Here is a 12,863-nt window from a genome sequence, read left to right as displayed (position 1 = left end):
TGTGACTGACTGACTGTCCTCAGGGGAGAATTTATTATTTTATTTGTGTACTGCACAAAGTTTCACACACCAGGAACATAAAAATGTCCTGGAGGTGGTCTATTCAGCTAATTCTTACTGAGTTTTCATCTGCACTAAAACACAGCAGAGTCAAGACTGGCAGATTAAATTGCTTTGCAACTTAACCCAAAGATTTACTTAACACTAAGATAAGGTTTTATTTAAAAGCCAGTTATAACTCAGTGTTCATTTATTTCACCAGAGCTTGGACATCTGCCTCCAAGACATTCTTCTTCCTTTAAAGTCAATAAAGGTTTGATTTTCAAGCTTCACAGCACAGGATGTGCTATTGACTATGGGAAGGCAACAGCGGGAGGTAAAATCCAAAAGAAAAATGGAAGTGGCAAAGCTCGCTGGATATGAAACTGTACAAAGAAGAAACCAAACACAAAAAACTACCTTTTGTGATAATGATACTCAAGATTCTCCAACAGTTCTAAGCAGCAGCTTGGGTCTGTAAGTACTAACACAGCACCTAGGGGGCAGCTGGAAGTTTAGAGTCGTCGTCTCAGCTCTGTCACTCTGCCGGTCATCATAATTACCGCACATTCCTGAACAACATTCACTGTGTAATCTCAAGGGACAGTCATCGAGTCCACTTGCTTCCTTTCCTCCTTTCACCCTACGGTAGAATTCAGTAGCACCCCTACCAAAGAATGAATTTAAAGAAAGAAAAATGCAAAGGAAGCGGCTCCTTGTCAGAACACTTGTAACTGTTCAGAGTTAGAGAAAAATGAGATTAGCAGGTAAAAAGGCATGTGGACGGAGACGTCTGGCCACTGACTCTCAGGTGTAAATGCCACTGGCACAGATAGCGAAAAGTTGGTCCTGGGAGCACCTGCCAGTTTTCACTGCGAACTCGCTTCAGGAAGAGGCAATATATTCCTACACAGATGTGCAACAGCTATTTTTACTGTTGAGTATCTGCCAGTAGGAACATTTGGTAAATAATCAAAACAGAATCTTTCCCGAGGGCTTACTCTGATGGGAATCTGCTCCAGCTGTACAGGAGACAGTCTCGATGCTGCCAGGGTAGGATTTACCCATTGACCCATCAGGAAATGCCACACCAGACTCTATGCCGAGAAAAGCTGCCTAGTCTTCGGAAAGACTGAATAAATAGCCTTCACTCAGCTAAGGTACCTCGAGTTTGGTCATGTTTTTAGAAACATGAGGAACATTTCTCAACTACCGAATCCCAATCCCTAGTCCCCAAGAAGAAAAAGAACTGTGACCAGTGGCAGAAATGCCTTTCTTGTTGTTAATTTAATTATAACTATAACATAATTTGAAGTCCGGTGGAAAAGACAGTACATGTTATATCCCAGGGGCTATGTGCTTCTGGAAACAGAGGAGGTTCAGTTCCCACCTTTTCCCCAAATGCCAGTCTCTTCAGGATTATATGAAACTGAGCTATTGTGTAAAACCACTTGCTACTATAAAGAGAGAAATGGGTGCAGCAGATAAATGTTGGGCTTTGGAAGAAGAAATTGTAAGGTGGTCAGAGGAAAGAGGGAGAGAGAAAAGAAGTGGCCCTGTGCCAGTCTGTAGATGGTGGTGATTAAAGATACTATAAGAATAAACCTCAGTGCAGAGCTGACCCTTGAAAACGCAAGGGAAAGTGTAAATGAGGGGAGACAGGGCACAGCAGCTGCTTACTCCTCTGTCTTAAGCTCAGTGAGCTTGCAGCCAGCACTGCACCCAGGTGGCAAATTTATATGAGACCTTCTAGTAAATGCACATAACTTTAACCAGGTATGTGGTTACTCAGGCCAGTTACTCAGGCAGGGTAGGAGCAGGGCAGGCCTGACACCATTGTAAATAAACTTAAGTAGTGTCTGTGAATGTGCCCTTTTATCTCCATGTGGCATCCCAAATTGTGTGGCATTTCAGAATAAGACTCAAAGATAAGATTCTGTCATCAAGAAACACTGATTTTCTCCTCCCTCAGGTGATAGCATCCCCTTCTATTCCATTTCCTACCTAAATACATTTACCCTCCGGCTCATAAGAAAACCTGTTCTCAGGATATTTCCTTACTTCTGTTTATCTAGTGACTGAGACTAAAGGAAACTCTCACCCATTTTCTTGGTTACTCTCCTAACAATAATGAGGGGAATAAAAAAGGAGAGCTGGACACTCGCAGAAAGAATCAGAACGAAGTGTCACATAATGGAGCACTTTTTTTAAGATACAACAAAGAATCAGGCTAAGTAGTCATGTTCAAATTATTGTAATTGTGAAGAACTTCATTCTTTGCCCTTAAACATATTCATTAAATTTAAAAGAGTAAAGTGGTTACAGTTTTTTTTCATAAGGATTAACAAAGTAGGTTCTCTAGGGCAAAGTCAGTTTTCTGTTTTTCCCCAATAAAAGTAACCAATTACATGTTTTAAGAACACTGATTATCTATAATTGACATTTTCCTTTTTTCTCATAACAAGAGCATTAGATGTTCTCTATGGAGAAATCATAAAAATTCAAATAAGCAAAAAGGAAGAACACAAAAAAGCAATCAAACTCACAACCCAGAAATAACAGTGTTAACACAATGGCTAAATCAGGATAGATCTTTCTAGACCTCTTCCTGTGTACACATACACACTACTTTAAGGTTTACAAAAATGGGGTCACACTGTATGTTCCGTATGGTAATCTCTTCTTTCAGTAAATCACGGCCACTTTCCCATCCATATCCTTTGGATTTTGAATGAGACATGAACTAGTTTCAATCTTCTTAAAAATCATGCCAAAACATACCTGGAATTTTTCACCTTTGTGCATCTGGGTTGATCTAAATTCAGGAGAATCTATAAAGGCACAGGGGTAAATATTATGCAGAAAGTGTCCTCGATAGGAGACCTTCATTCTGATAACAGAAATTAGTGTTAATAAATGCATAATAATCCACACATAATGTGACAAGCCTTAAAATCTCCATAATCTTATGGGTTTGTATTTTGTAAAATTTTAAAGACTCCCCCCCAGGTGACTGACATAATTAAAAAGCCCTTCCTGAGGCATTAATTTCAAAGTAAATTTCACCAACAACAAGGGAAAAAAAGTGTCCGTATTGAAGAAGGCATGTGCCTTCCAATGGTTATCATTGCTGTTATAGCTGGAGTGACCATATAATTAATTACTCAAACTGGGACACTTTTGAGAGGGAACAGACACTGGCTGTCTCCCAAGGAGACTGATATTCCTAGAAGTTGTATTTCTGTGATGTTCAAAAAATTAAGCAAGTCACCTCTGAGACACGCATAAGCTCCTTAAATTTTAACGCCCAATTTAAACCTATTACAATTCTGCCTCATTAAATTTAAATAAAGCTTCCAAAAAAGTTGAAAACTTCACAAATGAAAACCCTGACATCAACAAGATTCACAGCAATAAATTCTACATAATTTTACCATGTTGCTCTGTAATATTCTAAAATGCAGTTGTCTGATGAAAATTCACCACCAACCAGCTCTGTGATCACTTCCTTCATTGGTCAGCAACATTTCCTTTCATTCATTTTTCCTACCCAGAAGCCAGAAGAGGATTCCAGGCAAACGAAGCATTTCGATTTCCACAGAGCACTTACCTTCCCTTCAGGAGAATACTCAGACGGTCGTCAACTGAGGTTATATCCTCTGCAGCATAGGTCTCGCCCTTTTTCAATGTTTGGATCATGCAAAACTGTCCAGTTAATCTTTTGAACAAATCTGGAGACACACGGAGTGGTTCAAACAATCGATGGTAGATGCTTTTGAGTTCCTTTTCGATTTTTACCTGAAAGGCAGCAGTGAGCAGATGCCACACTAACACAGCAACACCAAAACATTGGCTTCTGTGGTCTAAATAGGGATTTTGAGAATAAACAAATCTGCAATGGATGCCATCACCCTTCTGAGTGTTGGTCAATGGAATCTGACACAGAAGAGTAAGTGGTGATGTAAATTTAGACGCCGAAAGGGCACTTTTGCAGTTAAACGGAACCCTGTGAGCATATGGTGAAGATCTGCACCATTGAGTACATCTCTTTCTATGTGCTACCAAGCAACCGTGGAGGTTTCGAATGCTGTCACAACATTCACCTTGCCAATCTTAGCATTTCCTATAAACAACATAAAACCTTTTCATTTTTAGAATACTTTTGTTTCACAGAAGGAAATTACACTAACTTTGAAATATTACAGCAAGAAAATAAGTACGTAAATTAGGAATCAACTTGGAAACAAATTTATGAGGATACATACATTAAACACTTTTTCTATATATAATTATTATCTAATGAGTTAATATAGGAAAGCAAACATCCACAGCTGCAACTGCTGCTTCTCATTTATTCTGTAGCAAAGTGAAGAGTAAAAAAGTTTCCAGGTAGTAGTCTCATCCTGAGCTACCATAATCTCGGTAGAATAGAGAACCCACTGGCCAGTAAGGCTGGATGCTAGAGGGAGGGAAAGCAAAATGGCTCAATCACCTCTGCTGTCAGACTATTCAAGCCCCGGGTCAAGCCCCATCTTTGCACCCAGCATTAGTCTGGGAAATCTGTACAGCATGTGAATGAACTCTGGGGTTCAAATGATCGTCCGTCTCAATGAAATCTACGGTGGCCACACCATGAAGCTTACAGATGCAAATGACCAGGGCTGCTCAGATGTCACTGCAGCCTTTGCAGTGCTCTCACTTGTCCTGCTGTTTCATTTGAACGAAGTACTAGCATTTATATTTTTCAAAAAGGTGGGCTTATTGTCAGAGAAGAAACAAAAGCACAGATGCTAAGTGATTTACTTACCTGGTGCTACCATCACATCAGCAACTTCTGAATCTTATGCTCAGAACTTGGGGTTCTAGTAAGTTCTGATATTCAGAAGCTGAAATCCTTATCATTATTATCATCTACCTTCTCCACTCCACAGCTCTCATAATGAGTGTTTAAAATAATTCACAAATCTGTCTCACTTCTGGCATGCACACTAGCCAATGTGGCACAGCAATGAACATGCGAACTGAAAAACTGACTCATATTCATAATCTGCTCATCCTGCAAGTCTTAGCTCAAGTCCCAATTCCTTCATGAAGCCCTCTTAATTCTTCTCTTTGAAAGCATCCACTTATCAAGTGTTTTCTTGAGCATCAATTAAGTGCTAACCATGCTTGGCAGGAACCGGGAATACAACAGTAATTGTGGTAGATGATATTATTGTTTCCAACTATTTGCTGCTTCCACCCCCGTCAGAGGATCATATATCCTCTTATCCTATCCTACCCCCACATCATCAGGCTTGGTCATGTCATTTGCTTTGGCCAGTGAAATGGGAGCAGAAGTTTAAAGAAACATTGGGTGTTTCTTTTGTTCCCTTATATTTTTCTCTCTGCCATGAGAATGCATGTCCAAATAGAACCTGCTGCTTCAGCAGAGACCCTGAAATGAAGAAGACACATGGAATAGAATCACAGCTGCCAAAGTCCATATATTAGGTTGGTAAGGAAAAAAACCTGTTGCTGTTATAAGGCACTGAGACTATCAGATTGTTTGTTACACAGCATAATGTAGTGAAAACTGACTAATACAGTACGCAAAACAGACTGGGTTACAATGTTTGAGGAGATGACAGTCTAGTGGAATGCCTATTACATATATCACCTGTATCATCAAAATTATAATTTCCTATGAATTATCTTGTTTTCTAATAGTTTTCTATGTGCATGTCTGGCCTTGAACATAAGACTAGAGCAAGCATGTTATCTTCTACTTTACTGAATATATGTATGTGCTTTGGACAGTCAACAAACAGCTGTGGAGTGATTTCTAGGAGCCATGCTATTTTCCTATTCTGTTTACATCTGTTTGTTCTTGGTATGACCAAGGAAATACAACAAGGAGTGGAAAAGAAAAAGTTAAAGACTAGTGTTTTCATAACAACTCACCAAAAATGGTGATTTCCTTAAATGAGTATTTTGGATATAAGAAAAAAAACAGCTATTACATTTTAAAAAATAGCATGAAAAAATAGCATAAGCTATTTGTAAATCATTAGCAAGTTCATGGAAGTTGTCTCTGAGCACTTAATTTTATAACAAGGCAAAGATTTTCCAGAGTGACATTTGAATATCAATAGGCAAAATAAATAATGAAGTTAGATGACTAAAAAGAGAGAATACTGTCATGTTCTCTCATGTCTAAATTGCCCTAATGATTAAAGACGTTTTAAAAACTCGTTGGTAGAACAAATTTCGTGGTGCTCAAATATTTCACTTTCAGAAAGAAAGTGAAAGTCTTAGAAAGACTTTCATAGAAAGTCTCATCTTCAGAAAAATGATATTAAAGGGCCTAAAGATGTTAGATGCTCATTCTAAGGTCTGAACAAAGTACTTGAAAAGCAACAGCTTTAAAGTCTCTTCTTTATTAATTAATTGTTAGTAATTACCGGTCTTTTCTTGTACAAAAGATATGAAAGATGCAAAATGTTGATCCCCAGGAACACCGAGTTCCAGATCATGATATCCAAGGCACATCGGTAGAGAGTGGCCCAGACGATGTAAAGGGTACATCCTGTTGAATAATGAAGTGGGCATGTTAGGTGTCTAGAGTAGCTTCAGCATGTAGCTTAATACATTTGTCATCCTCCATGTATAAAATAAACCAAACACATCTTAGAAATACCTAAGACAAATATCACATTAAGTTACATTTTGGTTTTTGTTTGATTACCAAAACAAACAAAACCAAAACACACTTTGTTGCAGAGAACTTGTAAAGTATAAAAACCATTTTTTAAAGGAGGAAAAACAACTTCATAATTCTGCTACTTAAAGACAACCACTATTGCTATTTAATACTTCCTCACAGTCTTTTTGTATTTTTACCTGATGGCAAACCTAAGGAATTCACAATTTAAAACCTATTCTTTTACTTATTGCAGTGATTTTCCCATTTCATTAAAACTCTTCGTATACATAGTTTTTAATGACTGTAATTAATTAAACCATAATTTATTTAACTATCTCCCTCCTGGTAGACAGGTGAAATGTTTTGGCTGTAATTTTTGACAAGTAGCAAAAACAGCTTTATACATAAAAATGTATCTGTTCTTGTGACTGCTTGCTTAGTTACGGTGGATCACCTGACAGTGAGCCAAGGGAATAACTTTATAGGTTTTGACGACACTAAAGAACTGTTTTCTAAGAGGTTTGTGCAAATTTGCAGTTTCTTTTGATCAGTTTTATGATGGGAAAATCAATATATAGTTTAAATTGAAAATAAAATTATCAATATCAATTATCAACACAAATATATCAACAGCACATATGCACATAAAAACTAAATCTCCCATTTAAAAAAGTTATTCTTTTGCAATTTTAAAATTTCATCAGAATGATTTGGGGCACCTGAATAATAGCCCAAAATATAAAAATTTTAAGGTTCTTTAGGTAATATTGCGTAGCAAGTATTGAAGACATGTAAAATCTTATTACTTAAAGGAGACAGGGTAACATAATGGAAGGACTGACTGGGAAGCTGGAGGACCTGAATTATAGTCCTGGTTTGACCACTTTTTCCTAGTCTTAATTTTGGATGAGTCATTTAACTTCTCCAAGGCCTCAGTTTCTTTGTTTATCAAGTGTTGGACTAGGTGATCTCCCTTGGTCTGTTCCACCTCCAAAACTCTGTCTTAAAAGTCATAATTAGCTTTTGCTTTTTACAGGGTGTGGTTTTATTTTTTCACTCAGTACTCTGCTCCTCCTGCTGTAATCCCTACCTGACTCAGAGGTAACAGCCACAGAAGTCCTACAAGCTACCTTCTAGCTACCCTTCTACCACCTTCTTTGACCCTTCCTTGTCATTTGTCATATATTTCAGGCACAATGAGCTACTCTTCATTCTCCCTCAACATGCTGAATCTCCCTCTCCTCTGTGCCTTTTCCCTGGATACCATACACACTCACACTCAGAGAAATCCTTCTCATCCTCCCAAAACCAGCTCCAAAGTTGTCTCTTCAGTGGACCCTGGTCTGCCTTTCTGCTGAGCCCATCATGCTGTCCATTTCTCCCTGGCACTGGGTGCACACCTGCATCACAGCATCTGATCTGTCCTATGTGACCGCCCATCTGTTTCTCTCCAGCCCCCAAAAGAGTGTCTTTCTCAAGGATGGGGACTGCATTTGTCAATTTCTGTCTGACATATTACAGGTGCTCAAAAATGCACCTGAATAAATGAATCACCAGGGACATAATCACACAGAGAGTAATCTGTCAAGGATCACTGGCTAAAATAGTAAATTCGATTATTTTAGTATTTTGATGTGGATTAATTTAACGTGCTTCATCAGGGTTAACAGAGCACACCACCCCCCAAATTTTACTTGAACTATTTTGTCTGGGTAACTGTTTTTGTTCCCTGTGTTGCTTTACTTGCTGCAGCAAGTAAATGCCTATTCAAATAATGATAGTTAAAACTATAGAGTACTTACGATGTGCCAGGCACTACTGTAAGTCAGATATCACACTCACCGAATTCTTACAACCCCAGGAGGTGGTATTTTTACCCTTATTTGACACGTGGGGAAACTGAGGTATAGAAAGTTTATTGACCCAGTTACGCAGTTAACAAGTATGTAAATCCTCTGAAACCCCCAATACAAAGTCCATCTGATGCAAGTTATAGAAAAGTTACATAAAATCTCAGTTAGGTTTCTTACCTATAGTTAACATCCCCCTAAGAAGTATCATATGAAGGTGAAGAGTAGTTGGAATAACCAACCCGATTGCAAAAAAAATATTTGCTACATGAAAAACTAGATGATGTATCTCTTTCCAGTTTTCACAAGTGGTCTCATTGGAAGGCACAGGTAGGATAGTTTCTAACTCAGGTGTAAAACCTATTGCAGTTGATTCTGCCAATGGGCTGGACTTGGTATAATTCATCTTGAAAATTCCTATAAAAACAAATAAACAAAAAGGACAATCAAAAAATGACAGCTGTATCTTATCACCCCTATGGGTGTTATACTAAAATTATTTCTGAGAACTAAATGTTGGTAAATAGACTTCTCTGGTGGTTATGAATTAGACAGACCTAGGTTCAAATCCCAGCTCTGTCACATATTAAATGTATCTATTTCCTTATCTGTTAAATGATGATAATACTTCATTGACTTTATGAGGAAATGAAATATATAAAATACTTAGCATAGTGCACAACTATTCTCTTATATATACATATATATATATATATCACTCCATATATCTATATGTTTTTATCTAAACATACTTGGAGGGGGAGAGAGAAATGAGGGAATTAACTAGTCTAAAAGACAATCACCAATGTTCATAAACCATAGCTACTACAGTTATTTAGTATAGCTTTCTATCATACTCGCACTAGTGACACTGAATCCAAACACAGGAAAAATAACGAGAAAAAACGATTTTTTTAATACCTTCAAAAAATTAACACCTTACTATTCACTATTTGAAGGCTTAGGATATTTGGAAGGCTTTAATTTCATACTCTTGTTAAATCACTAGAGCATACATATATACATTCTAAAGTATCATATATGACATAATAAATATATTACTATAATCATTTATATGTACAGAGAGAGTGTTAACATTTACTCCTTTAACTGTCTAAAGATTTACTTTCCCATAAAAATTCTAGTTGGTTGCATCTCACAAGTTGAAAAATAGTAAACTTCCAGGTTCCTTATATGGAAGATGGGTCATGAGTATACATTTGACTATTTAATATTAGAATCTGTAGCAAATACATTTCAAAGAATATACATTTTACACATGCTTACATAAACCTTAACACAAAAGGGCACTATTTCCTTACTATATGACCTGTCCTCTCTGGTACTTAAAAAACTCTTTCTATTGTTAATTATACAAATTGGTCCCTGGCAAAAACTATGTAGATTTACAGAATATGTGAATTGTTCTGTTTCGGGCAAAGAATTCCCAATGGGGACCCAAAATATGTTTAAATTTAATTTAGAAATATGATTTTCTTTCCAAATAAGGTCACACAATAAGCCATATTTTTCCATTTTTTTTCTTTTCATCCATCACACTAAAATGAAGGTTTTAGGTGGTAGAATCAATTGGTATCAGGTTGGGCATTTTGAAAGGATGTTAATAAATAAATGTGAAAGAATTCCACATCTCTTAAGATGATAGAAACCTAAACATGCCTAAATTTACAAACTGTGAATGAAATGATCAAGTCAATTAAAGATCCCTTCCCATAATTCTAGAACAGTTCATACATATGAGAAATAGTTGACTTAGATATTGATTTGCTGCAAAAAGGAAAGAAATCATGGAACTTCAGCTACTTTCCAAATTTTATTTTATTGAAGTACAGGTGATGTACAATATTATACAAGTTACAGGTGTATGATATGGTGATTCACAATTTTTAAAGGTTACACTCCATTTATAGTTATTATAAAATATTGGCTGTATTCCCTGTGTTGTACAATATATACTTGTAGCTTATTTCATACATAATAGGTTGTACCTCTTAGTCCTCTACCTTCCAAATGTTTGGCTCAATAAAAATACAAACCTATTAGGATGGGGGGAGGAATCATTATTTTAATAACTCAATTTATACAAAGTTTGCTTTCAAGAACCAAATCAGAATTAATCTCATAAGTTTTTCAGAGGGAAAATGATATTAAATGTCCTCTATCACTCATGATGTCAGTATCAGCTTATGCATTAGTATTACATAAGCTAAAAATAACTGCCATTTCTACTGCACTTCAGAATGTGTTTTCATTCCCATTGTCCCATTTGTTCCCCTAACTAACCTGTGTTCTCTACGAGACAGGGACAAAGTCATATTCACCTAAGTATATCCAAGGCCTTTTCTCTGTAGAGAATGCCAGAGGTGAAAGCCATATGGAAGGTACACAAAAATGACAGACATTTTTAGAAATTACTTTTCTGTCTCCCCAAACCTCAGTAGGAAAGATAGGGGAGTGCCAAGCCTGCCTGAGGCTGGGAGGGTCATGTTCTATACTACAAGCCCCAGGGAGCCACATAAGCCAGGGAAAGTCACTTCTGCTCCTTGGGTTGGCTTCTTCCTGGGAATTGAGACAACTGGACTAGATGGTCTTTGAAACCCCTTCAAGTTTTAATAGTCTGTGGCTCTAATAGATATTTATATAGTCAGTTAAGTAATACATATTCCCCCTCACATCCACCTGATGACACCTGTACTGCCAACTAATTCACTGTAATTCAATTTCAGGCTTTTAAAATTTCTCCAACTGGCACTAAAAGTACCAATTTCTGGTCAAGAGAAATGATAGGAAAACTATGATCTACTAACCCAAGAACCAAGGACACGGTGAAAAGAATTTTTAAAAGGTGAGATAATCCTACAACATATTTTGATGCACCACACCTTGTTAAAAATATATGTATAGTCCATATATTTATTTAATTTTCTATATTCAATATATATTGTAGAGTAATTAACATTATATATTATACATAATTTATTTTATTTGTATGTTTATATGTCTATTATTTATCTAGGTATACTTATTTATATGTCTATTTTGAAATGCCAGTAACCTACTGCCAATAAATATGGATCGGATCTTGCCAATAAATACGGAAACCTCTTGCTTGCCAAAGGTTTCAGCTTCCTTTGACCACTACTTAATAGATTTATGTGGCTTGCACTGAACTATCCTTATACAGAGAATGAATGAGTCTAACGAGGAAGGTTAGACTGGTAAATTGGTAAACGTTCAGGTTAATTTTGACTAAATCAAGAGAAATTTTCTTTTTCCTCGGAGCCTGATTTCTTAAATTACCTGTTCTAGTTAAGGCCTGTTTATCTATTGCTTTTCAGGTAGGTGTGTGCAGGGCTAAATAGCTAAATGGTGAAACTAACATTAATCCGTCACCAAACTACGCAAACGAAGAAGATAACAGCAGTGAGCAAAAGTCGTGCTCATAGACTAGCGCAATTCATTCCGTGATTCTAACTGAACCTTCGTTTATCTTCGGAATGACAAGGGCACTATGTTGCTAAGAGTCTTTTCGTACTTATTCTTGCTCCAAAGCCAGCAGTTTCTGAGACTTATCTGGCCAACAACACGTTTCCCAAAGCCTCGGAAACGAGGACGCGGGTAGATCTCGGTTTCCCCAGCCATCTGCTCTCCCCAGGCGCCCAGCTCACCTCGCTCCTTAAAGAGGGAAGGTCTGTGTCAACTGGTCTTGATCCGAGGCTCTCGGGCCACGACGGGTGTGCAGTGAGCGCCCTGACCCACCTCGCATTCGCAGCGCCAGGCCAGAGCGCGCGACCCGGTGAGCCCGGCTGCGCGTTGCCTCCGCGTGGGACCCGGAGGCCCTACAGGGGGCGAGGAGGAGCCGTAGTGGGTTCGCGGGCCCGGAGCCCTGTGAACCTCTCGGGGAGGGGAGAAGCCGAGCTCACCTAGAGCTTGCGGGCAGCAGAGCGCGGGAACCAGCACCCGATGGGGCCCAAGCGCCCAAGGACGCTGGCGCTGCCAGACCCGAGTGGCGGCAGTTGACATCCGAGGGTCTGTGTGACCGCGACGCCCAGACCCAGGGTGAAGGGCGGCTTCCAAGGACAGGGAACCCCGCGAGGGCGCAGCCAGCGAGGAGAGGGCGGGGTTCCCGGCGGCCGGGGAACCGAGAACAGGCAGCCGCCGCCCGGGAGGGCAAAGTTGCTCCCAGTTGAGAAGGGATCTAACTTTCGCTTCCCGATTTAGCCGCGGGAGCTCGAGGCTGCAAATAGCCGGGCGCGTTGTGGGAGCCC

General features: G+C 38.6%; 1 protein-coding gene across 4 annotated transcripts in view; it reads right to left on the bottom strand.

Annotated features, from left to right (window-relative positions):
- BVES (blood vessel epicardial substance) overlaps positions 1-12,863 on the bottom strand; it is a 42,361-nt gene that overhangs the window by 29,266 nt on the left and 232 nt on the right. For 2 of the 4 annotated variants that reach the window (XM_067702460.1, XM_067702461.1), the window contains exons 2-5: positions 8,755-8,991; positions 6,483-6,607; positions 3,650-3,837; positions 2,821-2,929 (exon numbers count right to left, since the gene is read on the bottom strand). In XM_067702460.1, coding sequence (XP_067558561.1) covers positions 2,821-2,929; positions 3,650-3,837; positions 6,483-6,607; positions 8,755-8,991 — 659 coding nt within the window. Of the gene's footprint in view, positions 1-2,820; positions 2,930-3,649; positions 3,838-6,482; positions 6,608-8,754; positions 8,992-12,263; positions 12,435-12,518; positions 12,811-12,863 lie in introns of those variants that run through there. The other 2 variants (XM_067702463.1, XM_067702462.1) reach the window with 2 other exon arrangements.

This window comes from Pseudorca crassidens, chromosome 13, assembly GCF_039906515.1.
Source record: "Pseudorca crassidens isolate mPseCra1 chromosome 13, mPseCra1.hap1, whole genome shotgun sequence".
Classification (NCBI taxonomy): domain Eukaryota; kingdom Metazoa; phylum Chordata; class Mammalia; order Artiodactyla; family Delphinidae; genus Pseudorca; species Pseudorca crassidens.
The sequence above is the reverse complement of the archived record's forward strand: the minus strand, read 5'-3'. Positions and strand labels throughout refer to the sequence as shown.